The sequence below is a fragment of the Hypanus sabinus genome, chromosome 2 (genome assembly GCF_030144855.1).
Source record: "Hypanus sabinus isolate sHypSab1 chromosome 2, sHypSab1.hap1, whole genome shotgun sequence".
In the NCBI taxonomy this organism is placed as follows: Eukaryota; Metazoa; Chordata; class Chondrichthyes; order Myliobatiformes; family Dasyatidae; genus Hypanus; species Hypanus sabinus.
The window spans coordinates 14,517,455-14,544,168 of record NC_082707.1 but is presented as its reverse complement, the minus strand read 5'-3'; the positions used below and the strand labels follow the sequence as shown (position 1 = coordinate 14,544,168).

At 40.4% G+C, this 26,714-nt stretch overlaps 1 protein-coding gene across 3 annotated transcripts in view; it reads right to left on the bottom strand.

The window, feature by feature from the left end:
* Positions 1 to 26,714, bottom strand: part of skila (SKI-like proto-oncogene a) — a 101,813-nt gene that overhangs the window by 7,061 nt on the left and 68,038 nt on the right. Inside the window, exons 3-6 of one of the 3 annotated variants that reach the window (XM_059992299.1) lie at positions 24,088 to 24,188; positions 10,746 to 10,987; positions 8,641 to 8,903; positions 2,656 to 2,883 (exon numbers count right to left, since the gene is read on the bottom strand). In XM_059992299.1, the coding sequence (XP_059848282.1) occupies positions 2,656 to 2,883; positions 8,641 to 8,903; positions 10,746 to 10,987; positions 24,088 to 24,188 (834 nt within the window). The remainder of the gene's footprint in view (positions 1 to 2,655; positions 2,884 to 8,640; positions 8,904 to 10,745; positions 10,988 to 24,087; positions 24,189 to 26,714) is intronic. The other 2 variants (XM_059992308.1, XM_059992316.1) reach the window with 2 other exon arrangements.

Genomic DNA, 26,714 nt, shown 5'->3' with positions numbered 1-26,714 from the left:
AGCTTGAGAACTAGTCTGGTCATTCTCCTCTGACCTCTCACACAGAGCTGCCACTCACTGGATTTTTTTTTTTTGGCTTTTCATACCATTCTCTGTAAACTCTTGAGACTGTTGCATGTAAAAATCCAGGAGATCAGCAGTTTCTGAGGTACTCAAACCACCCCGTCTGGCACCAACAATCATTCCAGTTAAAGTCACTTAGATCACATTTCTTCCCCATTCTGAAGTTTGGTCTGAACTACAACTGAACCTCTTGAACATGCCTGTATGCATTTCTGTATTGCTGCAACACGATTTGCTGATTAGATATTTGCATTACATAAAGTGGACAACGAGTGCATTTTCTTAAAGGAAATTCAGATGATTTCCAACCACATTCTCCAGCGATATTGGCGAAGAACAGTGAACGATAGCCTACCTAATGGTAGCCTGGAACCAATAGGCAGACATGCCTCTTTTGTCCTTTCTTTTGACTGTTCCTTCTATAATAGCTCTACGTGCTCAGACTGTCCAGTGATATGGCTCAATAATCAGCAAGTCCACACATCAACTCGACAATATTCTCTCTTGTCCCCTCTCCCCTCAGGCAGGAGATACAGAAGCTAAAAGCACACACTACCAGGCTCAAGGACAGGTTCTATACCACAGTTATCAGACTCTTGAACAGACCTCTTGTACAACAAACACAAGAGATGCTCCAGATGCTGGAAATTCAGAGTAATACACACAAAATGCTACAGGTCAGGCAGCATCTATAGAAGGGAATAAAGAGACGATTCTTTCTTCCTCTGTATTAGATAGGGTAAATGCAAGCAGGCTTGTTCCACTGAGTTTGGATGAGACTAGAACTAGAGGTCTTGGTTAAATATTTAAGTGGGAACCTGAGAGGGAACTGCTTCACTCAGAGGGTGGTAACAGTGCAGATTCAGCTGTCAGTAGAACTGGTAGATGTGGGTCATTTGTAACATTGAAGAGAAGTTGGATAGGTACATGGAAGGGAAGGGCATGTGGGGTTATGGTGAAAGATCAATGGAACAGGCAGAATAACAGTTTGGCAGAGACTAATGGCTGAAGAGCTCATTTCTATGATGCTGTACTCTGTAACTTCATAGTTCTCTGAAAGCAGCAGCACAGGCAGATAGGGTGGTGAGAGGGACATACGGCACAATTGTCATCACAGGTTTTAGCATAGAATATTAAAGTTTAGATATTAGTTTGCAGCTTCATTAAGCATTAGTCAGACAGCACATGGAGTAGTGCTTGCACTTCTGGTTGTTACACAATGGGAAGGGTGCACTTGCACTGGATAGAGTGCAGATGAGATTCACCAAGATGTTGACTGGATTGGAGGACTTTCATCACAGGGGGAAAATGGATAAACTGCACCGTTTACCCTGTGTGATCTGAAGAGTATGGAGAGCTATGGGCCAAGTACAAGTTTAGGCAGGGTAACAGCTCAGCATATACAAGATAAGCTGGAGGGCCTCTTTCTGTGCTGTAACACTCTATGATACTGTGACTCTCCAACAATCTGATTCACCCACTCTGTTTCTTTATGCCATTAGTTTTAAGCACATCTACACGGAGTGCTGTCACAGGAAAGCAGCATCCGTCAACAAGGGCCACTCCCCTCACCCCCAATCCAGGCCTTCAGCTCCTCTCGGTGCTGCCATCAGGAAGAACATACCGGAGCCTCAAGACTCACACCACCAGGTTCAGAAAAGGTTATTACCCCTGAACAATCAGGCTCTTGAATCAACTTCACTCAATTTCACTTACCCATCACTGAACTCTTCCCACAACCTATGGATTCACTTTCAAGGATACTTCATCTCATGTTCTCAGTATTTATTATTAATTTATTTGTTTGCTTGCTTGTTCTTTTGTATTTGCATTGTTTGTTGTCTTTTGCACATTGGCTGTTTGTATGTCCTGATGGATCTGGCCTTTCATTGATTCGACTGTGTTTGTTGGATTTACTGTGTATGCCCGCAAGAAACTAATCTCAGGCTTGCTTATGGTGTACTTTGATAATACATTTACTATGAACATTGATAATGAATTTTAAGAGATAGGCACTGTTTTTAAATTCAATCAGAAACTCAGATAGTCCAATTACAACTTTTTAAAATTAGTATTCCCCCATCTGCATTTTGAGGTAGACTTGGGAGATCACATTATATCACATGCTATTGTACCTCACTTCTTTAGACGATCTTTTAATGTATAGATACAGAGATCCTGAATATATTGTATCTCAGACTGAGAATTTACGGATAGACATATTGGCTATCAGGAGTTTAGAAATTCTCCCTTATACTGTATTTTATATCAATACAGAAACATAGAAAACCTACAGCACAATATAGGCCCTCTGGCCCACAATGCTGTGCCGATCATATCCTTACCTTAGAAATTACCTAGGGTTACCATAGCCCTCTATTTTTCTGAGCTTCATGTACCTGTCCAGCAGTCTCTTAAAAGACCCTATCGTATCTGCCTCCACCACTGTTGCCGGCAGCCCATTCCACGCACTCACCACTCTCTGTGTAAAAAACTTACCCCTGACATATCATATTTAGTTTTAATAAACTGAAGATTAATACAGCCTGCTTTCTTTATTTCTGCTGTGGGCAATACTTCCGACAAATATACCTGTGCAGTGTACTCAGCCTCTTGGCTCTTTCCTGTAGTATGATCACACAGACAGCCTTGCTTCAGCTGTTCCAGCCGCCATTCTAAGTCGGCCTGTTCATCATGAGATGCACTCATTCTCTGTGCATGGTCAGACTGCAGAGAATCCAGCTCTTGCTGCAGACCGAGCTTCTCCTCACTCAATTCCTTCAGTTTCATCCTCTTTGTCACTTGCAATAACTCCACTTCCTGAGCAGAAAAGAAAGCCAGACTTAAATCATAATATCAATGGGCTTAGTAACTAACACAGGCCGGGTTTTCGTCTGCTTGTGACTTTGTTGATTCATTATCAGGATATTTCTGTCTCTGCCTATGTCGATATCAATGGACCTGTTTAGTTTATAAATTTAGAGATACAGTGCAGACAGGCCCTTCCAGCCCAACAAGTTGCACCACCCAGCAACCCACCTACTTAACACTTGCCTAATCACAAGACTATTTACAACGACCAATTAGCCGACTAACCTTTGGACAGTAAGAGGGAACTGGAGTACCTGGAGGAAATCCACAGGGTCACAGGTAGAACGTACAGAGTTGAACTCCTGCATGATGAGCTGTGATAGCGCTGCAATAACTGCTACACTACCATGGCACCACATTAGATTATAATTTTTAGTGATAATCCAGTAATTTCATGATTATGAATGGACAATTATTTCTCTTTGTACATGCTCTTTCTTGCTTACACCATTTTTATCTCACATTTCTAGCAAAAGGCCAGCTCAGTAAATTGTTGAGTTGGTTTACAGATTTGAAGATTATGTTTGTATTGAGATACAGGACGGTAACAGGCCACCCCGGACCAATGAGCCCTCACCACCCGATTACACACGTGACTAATTAACCTAGTAACCTGCACTTCTTTGGAACGTGGGAGGAAACTGGAGCAAGTGAAGGGAAACTCGCGTGGTCACGGGGTGAATGTACAAACTCCTTACTGACAGGTGCAGGAATTCAATCCAGTCCATAATACTTTAATAGCATTACACTAACCACAACGTTGCCATAGCAACCCTAATATTGCTTTAATAATCAATAGTTATCCTAAAATAGCCACCTTGACTATGGGACCTGCATGGTCTCAGAGATTTGTCCGACTGAGCATCTTTACTGAGAAGAGCAGCAATTTCAAATACTAACATCAGTTTAAATAATTAGTATGCCATGTCACTGATCAATTCCTTTATGTTCAGCTTGAATTGGATGGCTTCTCTTGTAATTTTTTTTACATACGGTAGCTCTACTGTACACGCGTTAATCATTAAAAATCAAAACTAGGATATAAATAAAGTTTGGCAAAATCTTTACATTTCAGGATTTTTGTTTAAATTATTTGTAAGTCAGATCCTGCTGCTGTCATCACTGACTGTAACATCTTGCAAATCTACTATAAAACATTTGGCTCATCGAGTCTGTTCTGCCATTCCATCATGGCTGATTCTCTCAACCCCATTCTCCTGCCTTCTCTGTGACTTTTGATACCCTGACTAATCATGACCCTATCAACCACCAGTTTAAATATACCCAATAACTTGACCTCCACATCAGTCTGTGGCAATGAATTCCACAGATTCACCACCCTTTAGTTCAGGGAAGGTCTTAGCTCCAAACGTCAACTGTTTATTCCCCTTCATAGCTGCTGCCTGACCTGCTGAGTTCCTCCAAAATTTGTGTGTTGCTCTGGATTTCCAGCATCTGCTGTCTCTTGTGTTTGTGTCATATCTAGCTTTTCTTCTAGCTTTCTTCTAGCTTTCCACAAACCTTCATCAGCAACATCCCCACAGATCCTGTATGTTTTTCCCTTTTCTTGTCAATAAAGAATTCCATAGTGTACTGCATCTCCAACACACAAGGCTGGTTCATGAGCACAGGTAGAACTTACGGCTCTGGACCACAAGATTCTTAAAACAATAGATAAATTTATGCAAGGAAAGTCATGTTTGTCTAATCTGATGGAGTTGTTTATTTTCTGAAGGCTTATCTTAAAATACAACAAAAGAGGTCAGAGAGCAAGATGCTGGAATAACTGAGCAGGTCAAGCAGCATCTATTGAAATGAATGAACAGTGAACATTTCAGGCTGAGAAGTTCCTCCAGCAGGTTATGTGTGTTGCTTTGGATTTCCAGCATCATGTTTTAAAGCATTGGGTTAGAAAGTAATAAAGTGACATGGACTGAGCACGTAGAGAGGGAATGAACTGATTTTGCTCAGGCTATGGGTAGGTAGCACAGGGATTGGTGTTTGAACACCACCTATTTGCAAACTCCATCAATGAGTTGCCCTAAGGAATAAAATGTACTATTTCCAATTTCATTTCCTTCAACCGCAAAATAACAGGATTTCCCAGAGGCCAACTATTTTAATTGGATTGTAGTACTGTGTAGATGCAATTGAAACATTCCCACACAAATCCGGCAAACAGCAAGAAGTTTTTCAGCAGGTGTCTTTGATTGGAGTATTCCACAGACAGACAGTGAAAGAGTTTTCGCAAAATTCCGGCAAAGAGCTTTAAAACCCAGTCTCCATATAAAAGAGGGATACTGTCCAGCACAGCAGCCGTCATCAGAGTGGTCAGAGTCAGAGCGGTAAGGCTTTGGCTCAACAGGGCTTCGGTGAGAACAGTCAGAGGCAAGGTAAGTAGGCAAGTTCATTCCTTATTTCTTATTTTCTTATTTAACTTTTGAGAGACTAGGGGGTATGTCTACAGAGCCAGTGTTCTGTTCTGGGTGTCAGATGTGAGATTTACAGGAGACTACCACCCTCCCTGATGGCCACATCTGTGCCAGGTGCATCAAGATGCAGTTCCTTAGAGACCATGTTAGGCAACTGGAGCTGCTGCAGCTTGATGACCTTCGGCTTGTTAGGAAAAATGACTGGGGCTACAGGGAGGTAGTCATCTCAAGGCTATAAGAGACAGGCATGTGGATGACAGTCATGAGTAGGAGGGGAGAATGTCAGACAGTGGAGAGCACCCCTGTGGCCGTCGCCCTCAATAAGTACTGCATTTTGAGTACAGTTGGGGGGGGGGGGGGGGGTGGGCAACCTACCTGGGAGCTCTGAATCTGGCCCTGTGGCCTGTAAGGAACCGAAGAGGATGGTGGCAGTAATAAGGACTCTGTAGTCAGGGGGATACATAGGCAATTCTGTGATGCGAAAAAGAAACACGGATGATAGCTGCCTCCCAGGTGCCAGAATCTGCCATGTTTCTGAAGTGTTCACAATATCCTGAAAAGGGAGGGTGAGCAGCCAGAAGTCATGGTATATATTGGTACCAATGACATAGGCAGAAAATGAGAGAATACGGGGAGTTAGGAAGGAAGCTGAGAAACAGGACACGTGCTAAGCGACAGTGAGGATAGGAATGGAATGAAATGGCAGTTAAATGTGTGGCTGAAGAATTGGAGCAGGTGCAGGGATTCAGATTTCTAGATAATTGGGACCTCTTCTGGGGCAGGTGGGACCTGTACAAAAGGGATGGATTTTACTTGAATCCAAAGGGAACTATAATTCTTGTGGGCAAATTCACTAGAGCTGTTGGAAGTGGTTTAAACTAATATGGCAGGGAGATGGGAACTAGTAAGATAGAGCTGAAGAAGAGCTAGCAGGTTTGAAAGCACATGATGGGTGGAATATGAATGTAAGGAAGGACAAGCCAATGATTAGAGATAAATGCAGACAAAGCAGAGTTAAATTGTACCACAGAGGCAAAATTCAAAGGGGCAGAGATTGCAGGACGGAAGGTGTTGTATTTATATGTGCGTAGCATTCAGAATAAGGTGGACGAACTCAATTGGCGCAATTAGAGACTGGTCAGTATGACGTTGTGGGCATCACTGAGTCGTGGCTGAAAGAAAGCCACAGTTGGAAGCTTAACATCAAAGGATATACTTTGTATGAAAAGGACATGCAGGAAGGCATAGGCGGTGGTGTGGCTCTGTTGGTAAGAGATGCAATTACATCTTCAGAAAGAGCTGACGTAAGGGCAGAGAATGTTGAAGTGTTGTGAGTGGAGTTAAAAAACTGCAAGAGTAAAAAAACAATTATGGAATCATATATGGGCCTCCAAATAGTAGCCAAAATGTGGGGCTGAGATTGCAAAGGGAGCTGGAAAAGACATGAAGGGTAATGTCACAATTGTAATGGGGGACTTCAATATAGAAGAAGACTGGGAAAATCAAGTTGGTGTCGGATCGCAAGAGAGGGAATTTGCTGAATGCCTACGAGAAGGCTTTATAGAGCAGATAGGCTTGAGCTTACAAGGGGAAAGGCCATCTTCCTTCTTCACTAGCCGTTTACCTTTTACACCCATCACCTCCCAGCTTTTTAGTTCATCACCCCCTTCCCTACCCACCTGGCTTCACCTATCACTTTCTAGCTTGTACTTCCCCTCCCCTCACTTTCTTATTCTGTTGTCTTCCACCCTTTCTTTCCAGTCCTGATGAAAGATTTCCACCCAAAATATCACCATAAATGCTGCCTGACCTGCTGAGTTCCTTCAGTATTTTGTGTGTGTTGCTCTGGACTTCTAGCATCTGCAAAATCTCTTGTGTAATATTTCCAGTTTTGCTTTAATATACTGGGTTGGATTGTCAGTAGAGAACGGGATGTAGAGAAGCTGCAAGGGTACACGATCAATCTAGTGATTAGTTGGGAATGTGGAGATTAATTTTATTATGGAAAAATGCAAAATTATCCACTTTGGTGCACTGAACAGGAAAGCAGAGTATTTTCAAATGCTGAGACATTGGGTATTTGAAAGGATGGAGGTGTCTTTGTCCAAAACTAACACACAAGTGCACCAAGTATGTTGGCCTGTATTTTAAGAAGATTTGATTACAAAGGCATAGACATCTTACTGCAGCATTTGCCTTCAGCATTTTGTGTGTGTTACTCCTTGATGTCAATGGCTTCCAGTTTATTCCTTGGCCAGCACACTATAGCGACTGGGTATCTGATGACTGGTAGGGCAAATGTGTTGATGGCTCTGATCGTGTACTTCCCATTCAGCTGGCTTTTTTAGGACCTGCCTCTTTCTCTGGAAGTACTTAGATTTCATGACACATACCAGTGATATTAAACCTGATGTTTCTCCTGGCTGAACTGTCTCAGGGTAAGAGAAGACGATGAGGATAAATTTTTTCATGAATTGTGGTGAATCTTTAATTGTCTACACTAGAAAGTTGTGGAGGTCAGCTATCAAGTTTATTCAGAATGGAGACAGAAATTTCTGGACATTAACGGAATCAAGGGATATGGAAATAGTGAAGTCAGACTTGAAGATCAGATATGGTATTGAGGCGGTCAGCCATGATCTTGATGAATGGAAGTGCAAACTTTAAGTACAAATGGCCCATCCCCGCCCCTATTTCTCATGTATTCACATTTCTGACAATTGGATATAATTCAGAAATACATTACTGTCTGTCATGCATTTTGAATTCTGCACAGCCTGGCTGCAAAAGGAGGAAGGTTGATCATAGGGCTAGCAATAACCCAGTGCTACAAAAATAGCAACTGAAGATCCAAAGACCTCATCCCCGGGAGAGGAAGGAGAACTGGCCCAGGGCAGAATCCAGTGATTTGCTATTAGCCAACTATGCCAGAGCATGGGTGAAGGGCTTAATTAAAATATGCACTTTGGGGAGCTCTCAGGTCACGTAAAGTACTAACATACACAAGTATCCTTCTTCTTTAACAGCAATTCAGTAAGAGTAGACTAAATTCTGCAGCTGAGTAAAGCTGATCTAATTTCTTTCCTCATTTTTCTTTTAGTGCAACTGGTAGTTGAAATATTTATGTTTAACATCAAACAGAGAACAGTGCAACACAGGAACAGCCATTTTAACTCATAATTGTGCCAACCATAATTCCAGTTTAAAGTAAACCTCTCTAACTATGTGTGATCCATATCCCTCCTTTCCCCTCCATTAACCCCTTTCACGTTACCATTTGCAAATGCTTCTTCTGGTGAATTGTGGTGTTCAGTTTCTCCTGCTGTAGACAGTAAGTCTTCATGATTTGTTCCACTATTTTTTCATTCTCCTCCTCTGTGCGCTCTCCAATGTGCAGAGAAGAATTACGAGTCTCTTTATCAGTACGTGACGAATTGCTACTTAAGTCCGTGGGAATCCCCTCTTTATTTTTGTTGCTGACACTTTCACACTTGATATATTCTTCATCTGCAATAGAAGAGACTGAAGCTCGGTGACCTTTCAGGAGAAAAAGAAATGAAAATTTAATTTTATTTTTTATTTACAGATACAGCCTGGAACAGATTCTTCGGGCCCAACAAGCTGTATCACTCAGCAAACCACCTACTTAACCCTAGCTTAATCACAGGACAACTTACAATGACCGATTAACCGACTAACTGAGGGAGGAAACTGAAGCACCCAGAGGAAACCTACGAGGAGAACATACAAACTTTTTACAGACAACATCGGGATTGAACTCCGAACTCTTGACACCGCAAGCTAACTGCTACGCTACTGTGGTAACCTTTAAACCTTTTCTTAACTATAACAAATTTGCATCAAGGAGCTATTTCAATCAGCGATATAAACCAAAGAAATTACTTTTCATATTAAAATTCTAAGATTCCATTTTGAAATATTAATGTTCTGAAGTCTTTTTATAAATAAAAGACAATGTTTATAAATGACCACTCAAGGAAACAAAAATTGTAAAAAATAGCAATGAGCAAAACTTCGAATTATAAATTTAATTATAATTTCTGCTTCAGTGTGGGAGCACAGCACAGACCAGACTCGATGGGCTACATGCCCTAATTCTGCTCCTGTCTTATGCGTTTACAGCCTTTTGAACCTGTGCACCATATCAGTTTGTCTGTGGCACAATCTTATTCATAATTGACTTGTTCCATGTCTACAGATCCCTCAAAGTTGCTGCACAAGTTGATAGGGTAGTTAAGAAGGCTTATGGTGTGTCAGCCTTCACTAGTTGAAGGACTGAATTGAAGAGCCGTGAGGTCATGCTCCCCCTCTATAAAACCATGGGTAGACTACACTTGGAGTATTGTGTTCAGTTCTGTTCACCTCATTGTAGGAAGGATGTGGAAGCTTTAGAGAAAGTGCAGAGGATACTTACCAGGATGCTGTCTGGGTTACAGAACACATCTTATGAGAACAGATTAAGCGAGCTAGGGCTTCTCTCTTTGGAGCAAAGGAGGATGAGAGGTTATTTAATTCTGGAAAATATGGGGAAGGGGTATCAGAGATAGCTCCCCCCCCCACAGAAAGTGATAATGATAAGTACGTGTAATACAGTGCCGGGGTGGTGGTCGAGGTAGGTACATTAGGGACATTTAGGAGACTCAGGAAGGCACATGGATGAAAGGAAAATGTTAGGGTATGGTGGAGGGAAGGGTTAAATTGTTCTTAGAGTAGGTTAAAAGTTTGCTACAACATCATGGGCCAAAAGGCCTGTGCTGTGCTGTTTTATGTTTATGTTCTGTATTCTAATCCAATATCCCTGTTTCAACTGGTTTCAGCATGGAAAAATTCTCTCTAGTTTCACTCGTAAGTTGCCCACCTCTGATAATAGATTATGAATCCCTTTAGTGTATTGTCCCACTGGAAGAAACAGCTCCACTGTTGAGGTCTTGGTTGGAATACTAGTTGTCTTTAACCTCCTCCTTGACTGTACCACCCTGGGTGACCTTACCAGAAGCTAAGCTCCAGGCAGCATCACTCTTGGGATCTCAGGAACTCACAAGCCTCTCCACCCAGGTCAAGGTGACTATCCTCAGAGAATCGTATCATATATTAATGCTCACTAATAACCTCCTATACAGTATTTCCAGTGACCAAAATCTATATTTGGCAGATCATTTAATATGAAAACCAATTTGGAATCCTTTTGTTTTTAATATTATCAAAGAAATTGAGCTCATTCTGAAGAACAAACTTTCAAATTCCCTCTTAAACAGGGTCTTGAAAATTATGGCATCCATAATGACAAATAAAAAATCATGCTCAAATAGTGCTTACTCCAAGAAGTATTGCAATATCTAATCAACACATTGAACTCACATGAACGGTAGGAATCTGCAAATGAGGTGTTGCTTCCTTCCTCTTCTGGAGATGGTGCATAATATGAAATCAGCTTCTTATTCACATTTTCTTTCCGATGTTTCACCTCCTCTTCCAAACTTGTGGACGTGTCCATCGCAGATTCTTTATTCACCCGCTTAGTGGCATCTCTACATCGTTGTAAAGGTGGAGCCAATGAAACATTTGGAGCTATCACCTTATCGTACATATATAAAAGACAGCTGCAGAATTTTAAAACACCGGTTTAGTGAAAATCGAACACGTATCAAATTATGAAATGTGTACCAATATCTTCAATAAGATTCAAGTGAAATTTAGCTTCATAGTGCTCCATGAACTTTCAAAACATTGGTCTATATTTAAATATATAAATTCAGAAGTATAGAGATTTGAAATTGGTTCTATAAAAATTACTGTACATATCCATCTCAAACAGAACTATTCCGATACCAACTAAAATCTCCCCTCAGATTCTCCCTTCTTTGGATACTGACTGATATGTTGAGTCTTCCAAAATTTTCTCTATTATTTTTATACAAATGTAAGTTCTTGCATATAGTCTTCTGAACGCTGGTGGAAATGTGATGAATGTCTTCTTTATATTGTAAATGTTATTTGCATATGTTCTTAGCAAATTCAGGGAATTAAGTTAATGATTATATAAATAGGAACTTTGCAATGCAGGTGTTAATTGCATTTGATAATTCTGAAGCTTGTTCCAGTATTTCCATATAATAGACTGTTCAACACAAATACTGTGATTAGCTATGATCAGATGACATACAATGTCCCAAAACAGCCTTATTTAGAGTGCTTATTTAGTTGAAAATATTTCCAAATTCAACTACTATACGCAAATTAAATACTGCTGCAAAACAACTAATTCAGCATCACAAAAGCAAGAATGTAATGCTGAGGCTTTATAATTTTCTGGTCAGACCACATGGAGAATTGTGAGCAGTTTTATCTAAGGAAATTTGTGCTAGAATTGGAGAGAGTCCAGAAGAAGCTCACGCGAATTAACCTGGGATTGAAAAGGTTAACATACGAGGAGTGTTTGGTGGCTCTGGACCTGTACTCATTGGAATTCAGAAGAATGGGGGGGGTGGAATAGCAATGAAACCTACTGAATATTGAAAGTCCTAGATAGAGTGCACGTGAAGAGGATGTTTCCAATAGTGGAGGAGTCTAGGACATGAGGGGACAGCCTCTGAATAGAAGAATACCTGTTTGGAACAAGATAAGGAGGAAGTTCTTTAGTCAGAGGATGGCCACAGACAGTTGTGGAGGCCAAGTCATTGGATACATTTAAAGCAGAGGTTAATAGGTTCTTGGTTAGTCAGAGCATCAATGGTTATGGGCGAAGGCAGGAGAATAGATTTGATAGGGATAATAAATCAGCCATGATGAAATGGCAGAGTAGACTCAATGTGCCGAATGGCCTGGTTCGCTATCTTATGTAAGTCAGTGATAATAAGCCCGATCCTGACTCTAAAAAGCAGACACATTTGCAGATTACTCAGTTCTTACTAAATGCTGAAAGATGATCAAACAAAAGACTTCAAAGTATGTGATACATACATTGAGGTAAAATTTCTTCCCAAAGTATATGGCCCAACCAAAAACCAGAGAAAATGTGATAATAATATCTAATGTGGCAATTTACTGGTCTTGAGGTACTGAGGAGGCAAAATACATTATAAATTCCACTGGTTTAACTGAAAGGATAGATTTTCATCTTGCTAAATACACAGATCTGCTGCCAATTAGAGAGACCATCCAACCTTCACTTCCAGAATCAATCTCAAGACTCATAGTGGAGGTGGTGTTGGCAATGCACAGCAAGATGAAAATTAACCAGAGGGTGGTTTATAATTGTATTCAGTGTAACTTCACTGCCAAATCTGTGTGTAATATTTTGTGTTTCTTTACGGAGGTGTGGAAATACAAAACAGCATGGATGTTTTAGCAAATCCAGAGTAAATCCACAGATTCGTGCTGAGTACAGAGCTCTGTTCAGGCCATTCCACTTGGGAATGATATGATAAAGCACAAAGATTTTATATAAAGAGATTAGAGATAAGTTTTATTTGTCCCATATACATCAAAACATGAACTGTTTCATTAGAGTCAAATCAAATCAGCAAGGATTGTGATGAGGATAGCCCACAAGTGTCGCCACACTTCTGGCACCAACACAACATGCCCACAGCTTACATACTCTAACCATCTGGAATGTGGGAAGAAACCAGAGCACTGGAGGAATACCACGCAGTCACGGGGAGAACGTACAAATTCCTTATAGGTAGTGACTTGAACTGTATTCTGAACAGTGATCAGCAGCGCTGTAAAGTGATGTGCTAACCGCTACACTACCACGCATGCCACCACTGAAGAAACGGTTCAGGTGAATTTTTTATTCATTTCCATAGATGCTGCCTGAAATGCTGAGTTCCTCCAGCATTTTGTGTATGTTAATTTGGATTTCTAGCATCTGCAGACTTCCTCGTGTTTGTGAAGACGAAATGTCATTTATTTTATTTATAGATACAGTGTGGAACAGGCACTTCTGGCCCAACAAACCTCACCGCCCGGCATCCCATCTATTTAACCCTAGCCTAATCACAGGACGATTTACAATGACCTACTAACCAGTTCATTTTTGGACTGTGGCAGGAAACTGCAGCACACAGAGGAAGCTTATGCCATCACAGGGAGAACGTACAAACTCCTTACAGGCGTAAGGAAGTGAATTCTGAAATACACTGGGCTGTAATAGTGTTGTGCTAACTGCTATGCTACCATGGCTTCCTGAAGCGTTTAGTTTACAGTTCCCACCTACAGGATCTGAAATATAAGATACCTTGTTGTATCTTATTGCAACTAACAGCTAGTCAGTAACCACAGCACAAAACATTGTGACAAAAATCAGCAATTATGTCCTATTTCATCTCCAGAAAGCGTCTGGTGAGGCTATTGTGCGAGTACCAGACTGTTCAACCCATAGGGCAAGTTTCCCAACAGAACACAGCTTGTGAGGTGGTTTGTTCTCTGTGTTTATACAGGCTTCAAATACATGGATTTGATATTCTCAATACCATCCTGAGTATTCCTTCTCCAATATGAGCAGCCATGAGCCAAGCATTCTCAAGAGGAGACAGTGAGAGCATCCTCTTCCAGCCACCTGGAGATCTCGACAAAGCCAACAATACAGTGAGCATTTCAGGACTGCGGTTCGAATCATGTACTCTGTCCAAGTGCGTGAAATCAGGCCCTCAGTACTGAGAAAGGACGCCAAAGAAAGAACGCTCCCATCCATCGCACAATGTCCTACCATTAGGTAGGAGGTACCTACTAGAGCATTAGGACAAGAACAGTTAGGATGAGAAACAGCTTCTTCCGCCAGGCCGTGAGACCTCCTGAACTCCCTGCACCACCCAAGTCCCATCACTTATGAAGTGCCAGTGGTGTTATACTGTTTACTTTTAACATGTCAAAAATGCACCATGCTCAATGTCAGTCTTCTGGAATATATTTTCTTCTTTGTTAATATATTTGTGGTATTATTACTATATGTTTTGTGTGTGAGTTTTACAGTAGATCTGTTGGAACTTAGGACAGAGAAATGGCAGATGGAGCTTAATCTGGGCAAGTGTAACTTGTTTTATTTAAGAAATCAGATATGAGAGAGAATGAATGCCAACGCTGGCATTAAAGTTCAAGTTTAAGCTTAATGTCATTCAACTGTCCACGTGCATATGGCTGAATAGCAATAAATGTAAACTTGAACTTAATGCCAACTTTAGTGTACATTTCTCTCTCTTATCTGATCTCCTAAACACCTCACACTCGCCCAGATTGCTCCATTTGCCATTTCTCCAGCCTGATCTCCAACAGATCTACTGTACGTCAAGCTGTACCCTCTGATAACTTTTCCTACCATCCATAACTTCAACAGTTTCTGTATCATCAGCAATACTCAGAATCAGACTAATTTTCTTGTTCAGTCAGGGTATCAAAGATTACAAGAAGGCAGGAGGATATGGTTGAGAGGGATAATAGATCAGCTATGATGGAATGACAGAGCAGACTTGATGAGCTAAATGGCCTAATTCTGCTCCAATGTCTTATGGTCTTATGGTAATATTATTGATCAGATCACCTACTGTTTCATCCATATGAATTACATCTATCACAAACAACACAGGATAGTGTATGAAACCAAGACCCAAGCCACCGTCAGCTTACAAAAGGAGATGCACGGGATCCGAGGGTTGTAGACTCAAAATAGCTCCATCATGGGCATGAGCATCCCAGCATCAAGAACACCTCCAAAAGGCAATGCCTCAATAAGGCAGAATCCATCAGAATCAGAATCAGGTTTATTATTACTGGCATGTGTCATGAAATTTGTTAACTTAGCAGCAGCAGTTCAACACATGATATAGAATAAAAATAAACAAATAAATTGCTATATATGTATATTGGAGATTAAGAATCGTGGCGAACAGAAATAATATATATTGAAAAAGTGAAGTAGTGTTCACGGGTTCAATGTCCATTTAGGAATTGGATAGCAGAGGACCTTCATCACCAGGACATGTCTCTTCTCATTATTACCAACAGAGGGGAGATACAGAAGCCTGAGGACACATACTCTTCACTTTAGCAGCAGCTTCTCCCCCTTCACTATCAGATTTCTTTTAGACATTTTAAAAATATGTCATCATCATCATCACATGCCATGTTGTATGATGTGGGCAATCATGGTCTTTGACTATGATTGTTCTCAGCAAATTTTCTGAGTGGTTTGCCATTGCCTTCTGTAGGGCAGTAATTTTACAAGATGGGTGACTCCAGCCATTATCAATACTCTTCACAGATTGTCTGGTATCAGTGGTCGAATAACCAGGACATAATATGCACCAGCTGCTCATACGACGCTGATGTGATCCTGGTCAGGGGGCTAGCAGGAGCTTCACCTTGTCCAAGAGTGACCTGCAGGCTGGCAGAGGGAAGGAGTGCTTTACATTTTTTTTTGGTAGAAGCGTATCTCCCATAAATATATTTCCTATTATTTATGTATATTTCTTATCATAATTTATAGTATATTTATGTATTGCACTGTATTGCTGCTGCAATACAACAGATTTGACAACCAGATTCTGATTCTAGATTTCCTCATTACACATGAGCAAAATCAGGCTTCAGCCACAAGGGGGCATCCAAGTACAATTATCACAACATGCCTCCACATGAAAAATGTTTAAAAGCACATTTAAATTTTTGTCTGCAATAAGCAGAGGTGAATTTAGTTTATAAAAACCTGAATTATGTGAAGGACTTCTGGCAATATTACAATGTGGCAGCAAGGTAGTAAAATCATTGCTCAAAATTCTGCTGCAGGGAGGAGGCTATATACCAGCCTCAAAAACAGTTACTACCCCCGAGCAGTAAGGCTGCACCTCCACCCACTCACCCACCCCACCACCACTACTTTATCATTTCCTATTAGAAACACCTTCTGTATAAACACTCCTGCACCTAGCATCATGCATATATAATAAATGTACAGTTGAAAGAAAAAGTTTGTGAACTCTATGCAATTACTTGGTTTTCTGTATTAACTACTCATTGAGTCTGCTTCGCCATTTCATCATGGCTGATCCACTTTTCCTCTCAGCTCCCAGTCTCCTGCTTTCTTCCATTATTCCTTCATGCTCTGACATATCAATAATCTATCAACCTCTGCCTTAAATATATACCTAAAGACTTGGCCTCCACAGCTGCCTTGGGCAAAGAAATCCTCAAATTCACCACTCTCTAGCTAAACAAATTCCTCATCTCCATTCAAAAAGGACACCCCCCTGTTCTGAGGTTGTGTCCTCTGCTCTTAGACTCTCACCATAGAAAACTTCTTCTTCACACCAAGGCCTTTCAACATTCAATGGGTTTCAATTAGGTCATCCCTCATTCTTCTGAATTCCAGTGGATACAGGCCCAAAGCCACTGTTCATAAGACACTCGTTCATAAGACAAGCCACTCAATCCTGGAATCATTTTTGTGACCTCCTTTAAACGCTCTCCAGCACATCATTTCTAAGATAAGGGACCCAAAACCGTTCACAATACTGCAAGTGAGACATCATCAGAGTTTTATAAACTCTCAACATTAGATCCTTGCTTTTATATTTTAGCCCTCTTGAAATGAATGTTAACATTGCATTTGCCTTCCTCACCAGAGACTCAACCTGCAAATTAACCTTTAAGGAATTCTGCACAAGGATTCCCAAGTCCGTTTGTGTCTCAGTATTTTCTCTTCATTTAGAAAATAGTCAACCCAGTCATTCCTTCTATCAAAGTGCATGATCATACACTTCCTGACACACTATTCCATCTGCCAGTTCTTTGCCTATACTCCTAATCTCTGTGCTTCTGTAGCCTCTCTACTTCCTCAAAAGTATTTGCCTCTCTACCTATCTTCATATCATTTGCAAACTTTGCAACAAAGCCATTAATTCCATCATCCAAATCATTGACATATAAAGATAATAGGTACCAACAAAGACGCCTATGGCACACCACTAGTCACCAGCAACCAACCAGAAAAGACTCTCTTTATTCCCAGTCTTTGCCTCCTGCCAATCAACCATCTTCTGAAACCAAGTGACAGTATCATCTGAATCCCCTTTGTCTATCCTGAACATAGAACATAGAAATTTACAGCACATTACAGGCCCTTCGACCCACAATATTATGCCAACTACGTAACTTAATCTAGAGACTGCCTAGAATTTCCTTAGTGCATAGCCCCCTATTTTTCTACGCTCCATGTACCTATCTAAGAGGCTTTTAGAAGAGCCTATAGTATCCGCTTCCACCACTGTCACCGGCAATGCATTCCATGCACCCACCACTCTCTCTGAAAAATGTACCCCTGACATCTTCTCAGTACCTATTCCCAAGTACCTTTAAACTATGCCCCCTCGTCTTAGCTGAGACAAAGCCTCTGGCTATCCGCACGATCAATGTCCCTCATCATCTTATAGACCTCTATCAGGTCACCTCTCATCCTCCATCACTCCAAGGAGAAAAGGCCAAGTACACTCAACTTATTCTCATAAGGTATGCTTTTCAATCCAGGCAACATCCTTGTAAATCTTCTCTGCACTCTCTCTATAGTATCCTGCTTGTTATTTCTTCAAAGAATTCCAACAGATTTGTCAAACAAGATTTTCCCTTGAGGAAACCATGCTACAACCTATTTTATAATGGACCTCCAAGTACCCAGAGACCTTATCTTTAATAATCGTCTCCAACATCTTCCCAACCACTCAGGTCAGACTAACTGACCTATAGTTTCCTTTCTTCTGCCTCTCTCCCTTCTTGAATAGTGGAGTTGTGTTTGCAATTTTCCAGACTTCCAGAACCATTCCAGAATCCAGTTATTCTTGGAAGATCATTACAAATGTCTCCACGATCTCTTCAGCCAACTCTTTCAGAACCCTGGGATGAAAAGCTTATGGTCATGACTTATCTACCTTCAGGCCTTTCACCTTGCCCAAGAACCTTCTCTCTAGTTATGGTAACATCACACACTTCATGACACCCGACAGCTAGAACTTCCACCAAACTGCTAGTGTCTTCCACAGTGAAGAATGACGCAAAATACTTACTCAGTTCATCTGCCATTTTGTTGTCGTCGTCCCCCCCCCCCATTACTATCTTTCCAGCATAATTTTCCAGCTGTCTGATATCTGATATCCACTCTCACTTCTCTTTTACACTTTATGTATCTGAAAAAACCTTTAGTATCCTCTTTAATATTATTGGCTGGCTTACTTTCATATTCAATCTTTACCTTCTTCATAACTTTTTGTTGTCTTCTGTTGGTTTTTAAAAGCTTCCCAATCCTCTAACTTCCCACTAAGTTTTGCTCTATTATATCCCAATCCCTTTGGCTCTTATGTTGGCTTTGACTTCTCTTGTTAGCCACGGTTGTGTTATCTTACTTTTAGAAAACCTCTTCTTCTTCGGGATATATATATCCTGTTCCTTCTGAATTGCTTCCAGAAATTCCAGCCATTGCATCTCTGCTGTCATCCCTGCCAGTGTTCTTTTCTAATCAACTCTGGCCATCTCCTTTCTTGTGCCTCTTTAATTCCATTACTCCACTGTAACACTAATACATCTGGTTTTAGCTTCTCCTTCTCAAATTTCAGGTGAATTCAATCATATTATGATTACTTGCCCCATGGGCTCTTTTACCTTAAGCTTTCTTTTGTTTTACTGCAGAACACCCTATCCAGAATAGCTGATCATTTAATGGGATCAACCACAAGTTGGTCTAAAAACCCATCTCTAGAGATTCCCCCTACTGGAATCCAGCACCAGCCCGATTTCCCCATCCACCTGCACACTGAAATTTTCCATTACTATCGTGACACTGGCATTTTGGCATCTCACATTATAATTTGTAGGCCACATCCTTACTACTGTTCGGGGATCTGTATACAACTTCCATGAGGGTCTTCTTACCCTTATAATTCCTTAGCGCTATCCACAATGATTCAACACTTTCTGACCCTTTGTCACACCTCTATCTAATGATTTGATTTCATTTTCTGCCAACAGAGCAATGCCACTTCCTCAGCCTTCCTTCTCTAAAGTGTTCTAAAATTCTTCCTCACTGTTGTGCAAGTCTGATCAGCAGCAACAGGAAATACTGGGTGGAGGTTATTGCTGCTAATGGAGGTTCTACCAGTTATTCAATACAAGGATTCACATACTTTTTCTAGCCTGGACTGTGGACAATGTGTTCAATGAAGACATGAGAAATACAACTGTTTGTGTGTTATTAGTTTAGGCAGCTTGGGTTTGGATATTATTGTGACTTAGATGAAGATCAGACCGCATTTATGAATAATTACTGCAGAAAACCAGGTAACTGCAAAAAGTTCACAACAGTTACAAGAAAATGTTTGTGAACTTTTTGCAGTTACCTGGTTTTCTGCAGTAATTATTCATAAATGCGGTCTGATCTTCATCTAAGTCACAATAATATCCAAACCCAAGCTGCCTAAACTAATAACACACAAACAGTTGTATTTCTCATGTCTTCATTGAACACATTGATTGTACATTCATGGTCTTCTGCTGCTGTTTCTCATCCACTTCAAGGTTTGACATGTTGTGCGTTCAGAGATACTCTTCAGCACACCACTGTTGTAACACACAATCTTCTGACCTCTCTTAGTAACAAGGTGCTTTCACCCACAACACTGCTGCTTACTGAATTATTTTTTTTAACTTTTTGCTCCATTTTCTATATATTCTAGAGACTGTCTGCATGAAAATCCCAGGAGATCAGCTGAGTCTCTGAGTTACTCAAACCACTCCGTCTGGCACCAACAATCATTCCACAGTCAAAGTCACTTAGATCACATTTCTTCTCCATTCTGATGTTTGGTCTGTATAACTGAACCTTTTGACCGTGTCTGCATGTCTTTATGTATTGAATTGCCGCACATGATTGACTAATTAGATATTTGCATTAAAGAGTAGGTGTAGAAGTGTAACTAATAAAGTGGCCACTGGGTGTATACGTATTTTGAAAAATAAATCTATTTTGAACTTTGGAGCAGAATTTTGAGCAAGTTGCAGCTTGTTGAGACAACGAGATGAGTAAACAACAAGGAAAGAACAAGAGTGGGTAAGACTGAAAGTGATAAATCTTCCATTTCAGTACTGAATTATATGCAGTACATGCCACTGCTGAGGAATTGGTGACAGGTCATTTGGGAAACAGAATGGGCGTGGGAATGCAAGCTCAGTTCAGATTTAACATATGCTAAAAATTCAAGTGGCCCTACTCAAAATGGGAAAATGCCGTTAAAAACAAAAATAACAGAGTCAAGATTAAAATTCACCTCAGCTGATACGGCAGAAGTGAATCAGTGAGAACATTTGTGACAGTAATTACAAACAATAGCTTTGGTCTGACTGCATATACAGGTAACATTCTACGATTCTATAATTCATTAATGGTGCTGGTGAAAATTTACATCAGAATCATAATCAGGTCGACTATCATTGACATTTGTCATGGAGTTTGTTGTTTTGTCGCAACAGTACGGTGCAATGCAAAAAAATTCCTACAAGTTACAATAAGAAAGATTATAAGAAATATGGTCAGCAAGGAAGACTACTAGAACTTGCATCAAGATCTGGACCAGCTGGAAAAATGGACTGAAAAATGGCAAATGGAATTTAATGTAGACAAGTGTGAAGTCTTGCATTTTGGTAGGACCAATCTGGGTAACTCTTAGACAGTGAATGGTAGAGCACTAAGAAGTGCAGTAGAACAGAGGGATCTGGGAATACAGATCAATAATTCATTTAAAGTGGCAAGACAGGTAGATAGGGTCGTACTGGCACATTGGCCTTCCTAAATCAAATTATTGAATATGATAGACTGGATGCTATGTTGAAGTATAAGATTCTGGTGAGGCCTAAATTTGGAGTAGTGTGTGCAGTTTTGGTCACCGACAGGGAAGGTGTAAATAAGGTTGAAAGAATATAGAGAAAATTGACAAAGATGTTGTCAAGATTGGAGGGCCTGAGTTGTAAGGAAAGATTGAATAGGTTAGGATTTTATTCCTAGGAAGGTAGAAGATTGAGGGAATATTGGATAAAGGTACACAAAATTATGAGGGGTAAAGATAGGGTAAATGTAAGCAGGCTTTTTTCCACTGAGGTTGGGTGAAACTACAACATGAGCTCATGGGTTTAGGGTGAAAGCTGACAAGTTTAAGCGGAACATGAAGGGAAACTTCTTACTTCAGAAGATCATGAGAGAGTGAAACATGCTACCAGCATAAGTAATGCATGCAAGCTCGATTTCAATGTATAAGAAAAGTTTGGATAGGTATGTGGATGGCAGGAGTATGCAGCTGTATGGTCCTGGTGCAGGTTGATGGAAGAAGACAATTTAAATGGTGCTTTTTCTCATGTATATGTGTATCTCCTTCCTGACAGTAACAATGTGAAGAAGGCATGTCCTGGGTTGTGACACCCACTTCTATAGACATTGTCTTTTGACGATCTCCTTGATGGTGGGGAGGCTAGTGCCCATGATGGAGCTGGCTGAGTTTACAACCATCTGCAATTTTTTCCAATCTTATGCAATACTGACATCTTACTGACTAGATGTAAGTTACATCAACCTAATGACATACATGAGAAAACTTGCAGATGCTGGAAATCCAAGCAACACCAACAGCAACACACACACACACACACACACACACACACACACACACACACACACACACACACACATCAGGCAGCATTTATGGAAAAGAGCAAACAGTCAATGTTTTGGGCCAAGACCCTTCATCTGGCCCTGATGAAGGATCTCAAGCCTGAAACATCAACTGTTTGCTCTTTCCCATAGATCCTGTTTGGCCAACAACATTTCATTTTTGTTATCTTATTATTCCCAAGTATATTCCAAACTAAAATTAACATCTCTAATAGAAAAAGTGGGTGTCTTGAATTGACTGCCATTTACATGACCCAAGCAAGAAAGAATTTCCAAAGATAACACATATTAAAGAGGTTACAATTATTCAAAAGTTCTTTCAGCCGTCACTTCAGTCAATGAACAACTGCTTTGTATCAACATAAGAATAGAAGACACTAGCATAACATAGAACCCTTCGGCCCACAATGTTACGCTGACCCTTTACCAGGATCAATCTAGTCGCCCTTCGCACCCATATCGTCCTCTATTTTTCTTTCATCTATGTGCCTTTCTAAGAATCTGTTAAATGTCCCTAATGTATCTGCCTCTACCAACAACCATGGCAATTCGATCCACACACCCACGATTCACTGTGTTTTTTGTGTTATTTTAGTGTGTCGCACCAGACAGTCAGCCATTCTTGTCTGAAGCCTGGTGTCAGAATTGGTCTTTCAGATTAACCAGGTCACGATATGAACATTCCTGACTTGACTCTTGTTTTTTTTTAAGAGGCCGAGTGGCTAGCTCAACGCTCAACCCAGCACAGATGGAAAGCGTGCTCAAGGGTGGCCCAACTTGGATTCAAACTCGGGAGCCTTCACTCCGGAGTCCGGCGCTGATGCCATTGCGCCACCAGCCGGCCTATTCACTGTGTAAAAACCCACCTCTGACATCTCCCATATACTTACTACAATCACCTTAAATTTAAGGCCCAACATTAGCCATTTCCACCCTGAGAATGGGTGCTAGCTGTCCACTCTCCCTGTGCCTCATGTCATCTTCTACATCTTCATCAAGTCATCTCTCATCCCTTTTGAGCCTATAAGGAAAACCCCTGGCTTGCTCAGCCTATCCTCATAAGATATGCTCTCCACTCTGAACAACATCCTGGTAAATCTCCTCTGCGCCCTCTCTAAAGCTCAAAGTATGTATACAGAATATCATAAAAACACAAAATGCTGGCAGAACTCAGCAGGCCAGACAGCATCTATGAGAGGATGTCTATCGGGCCGAAACGTCATCACTACCCCCTCCCATAGATGCTGTCTGGCCTGCTGAGTTCTGCCAGCATTTTGTGTTTCTATTTATTTCCAGCATCTGCAGATTCACTCCTGTTGCCTACAGAATATCATCATATTCTATAGCACTCTAAGATTCATTTTCTTGCAGACGTTCACGATTGAACAAATACAATAGAATCGATGAAAAACGGCACATAAAGACTTACAAAAAACAATGAGCAAAAGAAGCCAAACTGTGCAAAAAAAATAAAATAAATCAGCCATTATATCAGTCAATAAATAAATAAATAATGTTGACGACAATCAGTTCTACATATTTCCTATGATGAGGTGAATAGAATGGCACAAAATAATCCAAGTGTGGTCCAAGGAGAGTTTTACAGAGCTGCTACATTACCTCATGGCTTGCCATACATAACACAAAATGAATACCAAATACAAGTTAACCAATTTAGTGAAAACTGAAAAACTACTGCAGTCTGTGCAAGCAATTTGACATGCCAATGCTCCAGATCCACACACCTAACCTTGAAATGCAAAAACAAGGTTACCTTAAATATTCATGGCAGATGTATTATTGTTGTATTTTCCCAATAAATATACTGTAAATTGTTGAGTGCAAGTTACAACAGATTAAGTAAATCCACTTGTATAACTTCTGCAGATGAAATATTGGCAAACACTGGCATTATCTACTCCCACGAGAAAAAAAAACATCTTAACGTCAACACCTCAATGCTAGTACTAAGCAAATTATTCCAAATGATCTCTCTACCTTGGATGGATCACTGAAGGATGTGGCTGAGTCAGATGATCGACTTCTTGTTTGATGACTGGATAGCAATGCTGGAATGTCAGGGTGTGCTGAGAATCATTCTGCAAGAAAATACACCAATTCAGAACAAAATCAATGCAATTCATGATTGCTTTAAATCTAAAAAAAATCAAAGTAGGAGTAGGCCATTCAGCCCCTCATGCTTGCTTTCCTGTTCCATATGATCAAGGCTGACCTTTTATCTCAGGAACATTTTCCCACACTACATCCATAACCTTCAATACAACAGATTCTGCAGATGCCGGAAACTTTGATCAGTATCCATAACCGTTGGTTCCCTTATAACATCAAAAATATACTGATCTCATTCTTGAAAATAATCACCAACTCAATCTCCTCAGTATCTTATTATATAGCCCACAGAACAGTATAGCACAGTACCGGCTCTTCGGCCCACAATGTTGTGCCAGCCTTTTAGACTACTCATAGATCAATCTAACCCTTCCTTTTCACATAGCCCTCTATTTTTCTTTCATCCATATGCCTACATAAGGGTCTTTTAAATGTCCCCAATTTACCACCACCCCTGTCAGAGCATTCCATACTCATACCACTAACTATATAAAAATAACCTACCTGACATCCCCCATACACAAGCACCTTAAAATTATGGACCCTCATACAAGCCATTTCCATCAAGTGACTTCTCAACATCCGCTCCAAAGAGAAAAACCCTAGCTAGTTCAGCTATCCTAATAAGACATGCTCCTATCCAGGCAACATCAGGGTAAATCTCCTTTGCTCCCTCAATCTTATGCAAAGAATTACAAAGACTTGTTATCTTTATCTAAGACTCCTTATCTCTGGGTGAAAATAATTCTTCTTATGAATGGCCAAACCATACAACTATAAAATTATAAGATATAGGAGCAGAATTAGGTCATTCAGCTCAATCAAGTCAGCTCCGCCATTCAACAGGTTTCAGTGAGATCCCCTCTCGTTCTTTTAAACTACAGTAAGTACAGGCCCAGCGCGTTCAAATGCTCCTCTTACATTAACCCTTTCATTCTTGGGATAACTCTCGTGAACCTCCACTGAACTCTCAAGATAAACTACTTTGAAACTGTGATGCCCGGCTCTAGTACACCAGCTAGGGAAAACATCAGTGCCTTATTTACTCTGTGAAGTAATGTAAGAATTTTGTACTTTTCAATCAGATTACGTTTCATTCTCGAACTGAAGAGCACTAGCCCAGTCTGCTTAATGACCCTAAAACAACAAACCTCTCATCGCAAGAATTAATCTGGGGAACTTCTGTTGCATTCACTCTATTATACATCATCCTTGAGCTAGGAAGACCAAGCATATACTTAATTTTCAAGGTACATTCTCACCAAACCTCTAATCAATTAGTGCAAGACATCTCTCCTCTGTTACTCAAATCCAGTTGTAATGCTTGCTTTCCAATTTGCTTCCTGTATCCTCATTAACATTAATATAAATGGCCAACATTTTGATTTTAATATAGTTTTATTTTAATATAACTAAGTTATGTAATATAAATGATCAACATTTTAATACCACTTTCCACTCCAACATGTCGGTCCATGGTCTCTTCTGCCATGATGAGACCACACTCAGGTTGGAAGTACAATGCTTCAATTTCAGACAGGGAGACAGGGTAGACTCCAATCTGATCGGATGAACAACGATTTCTCTTGACTTCTGGTAACTTTCCCTCCTCTCTTCTTCCATTCCCCATTTTGGCTCTCTTCTTACCTCTTCTCTTCTTTTCACCTGCCTCTGGTGCCCCTCCTACTTCCCTTTCACCCATGGTCCATTCTCCTTTCCTATCTGATTCCTTGTTCTTCAATCCTTTCCCTTTTCCACCACTTCTCACTTCATTCCCCCTCACTTGACTTCACCTATCTCCTGCCAACTTGTACTCCTTCTCCTATGCCATCTTCTCATTCTGGCTTCTTACCCCTTCCTATCCAGATGAAGGATCTTGGCTTGATATGTCAACTCTTTATTCCTTTCCATAGATGCTGCCTGACTTTTTGAGTTCTCCAGCATTTTGTGTGGGTTACTAATATTTAGTTATTGTTATATGCAGTCATTTTAGTTCCTCTGAATATCAACACCTTTAAACCTCTTACCATTTAAAACTTCTTTTGACTATCTATCTTTTCTACAAGGTAGATGACCTCAAATGTTTTGACATCATATTCAAATTTGCCAAGTCTTAGTCCATTCAGTTAATCCACCTATATACCCATTAAACCTCCTCTACATTCTCCTCACATCCCACAGCAAACTTTGCTACTTTACACTTGATCCTACATCTGAATTATGACCTTGATTACAAAAAGCTGGGGTCCCAAAAAAAGTACGAATTTGAACATCACCTGTTATTATCTTAAGGATCAGCCAGCTTATGACTATCCATCAAGCGAATCGCTGAATCTAACAGCTCTATTTTATTGAAATGGTTATATTCTAATTCAGTAACTGAGCATTAATAACACTAATGAAAAACTGTACATATTTTTTGTCTTCAAATAGACTGAGAAATATTTATGTAAGACATTTCAGGTTAACTCAGTTTAAGCCTCATCAACAGAACC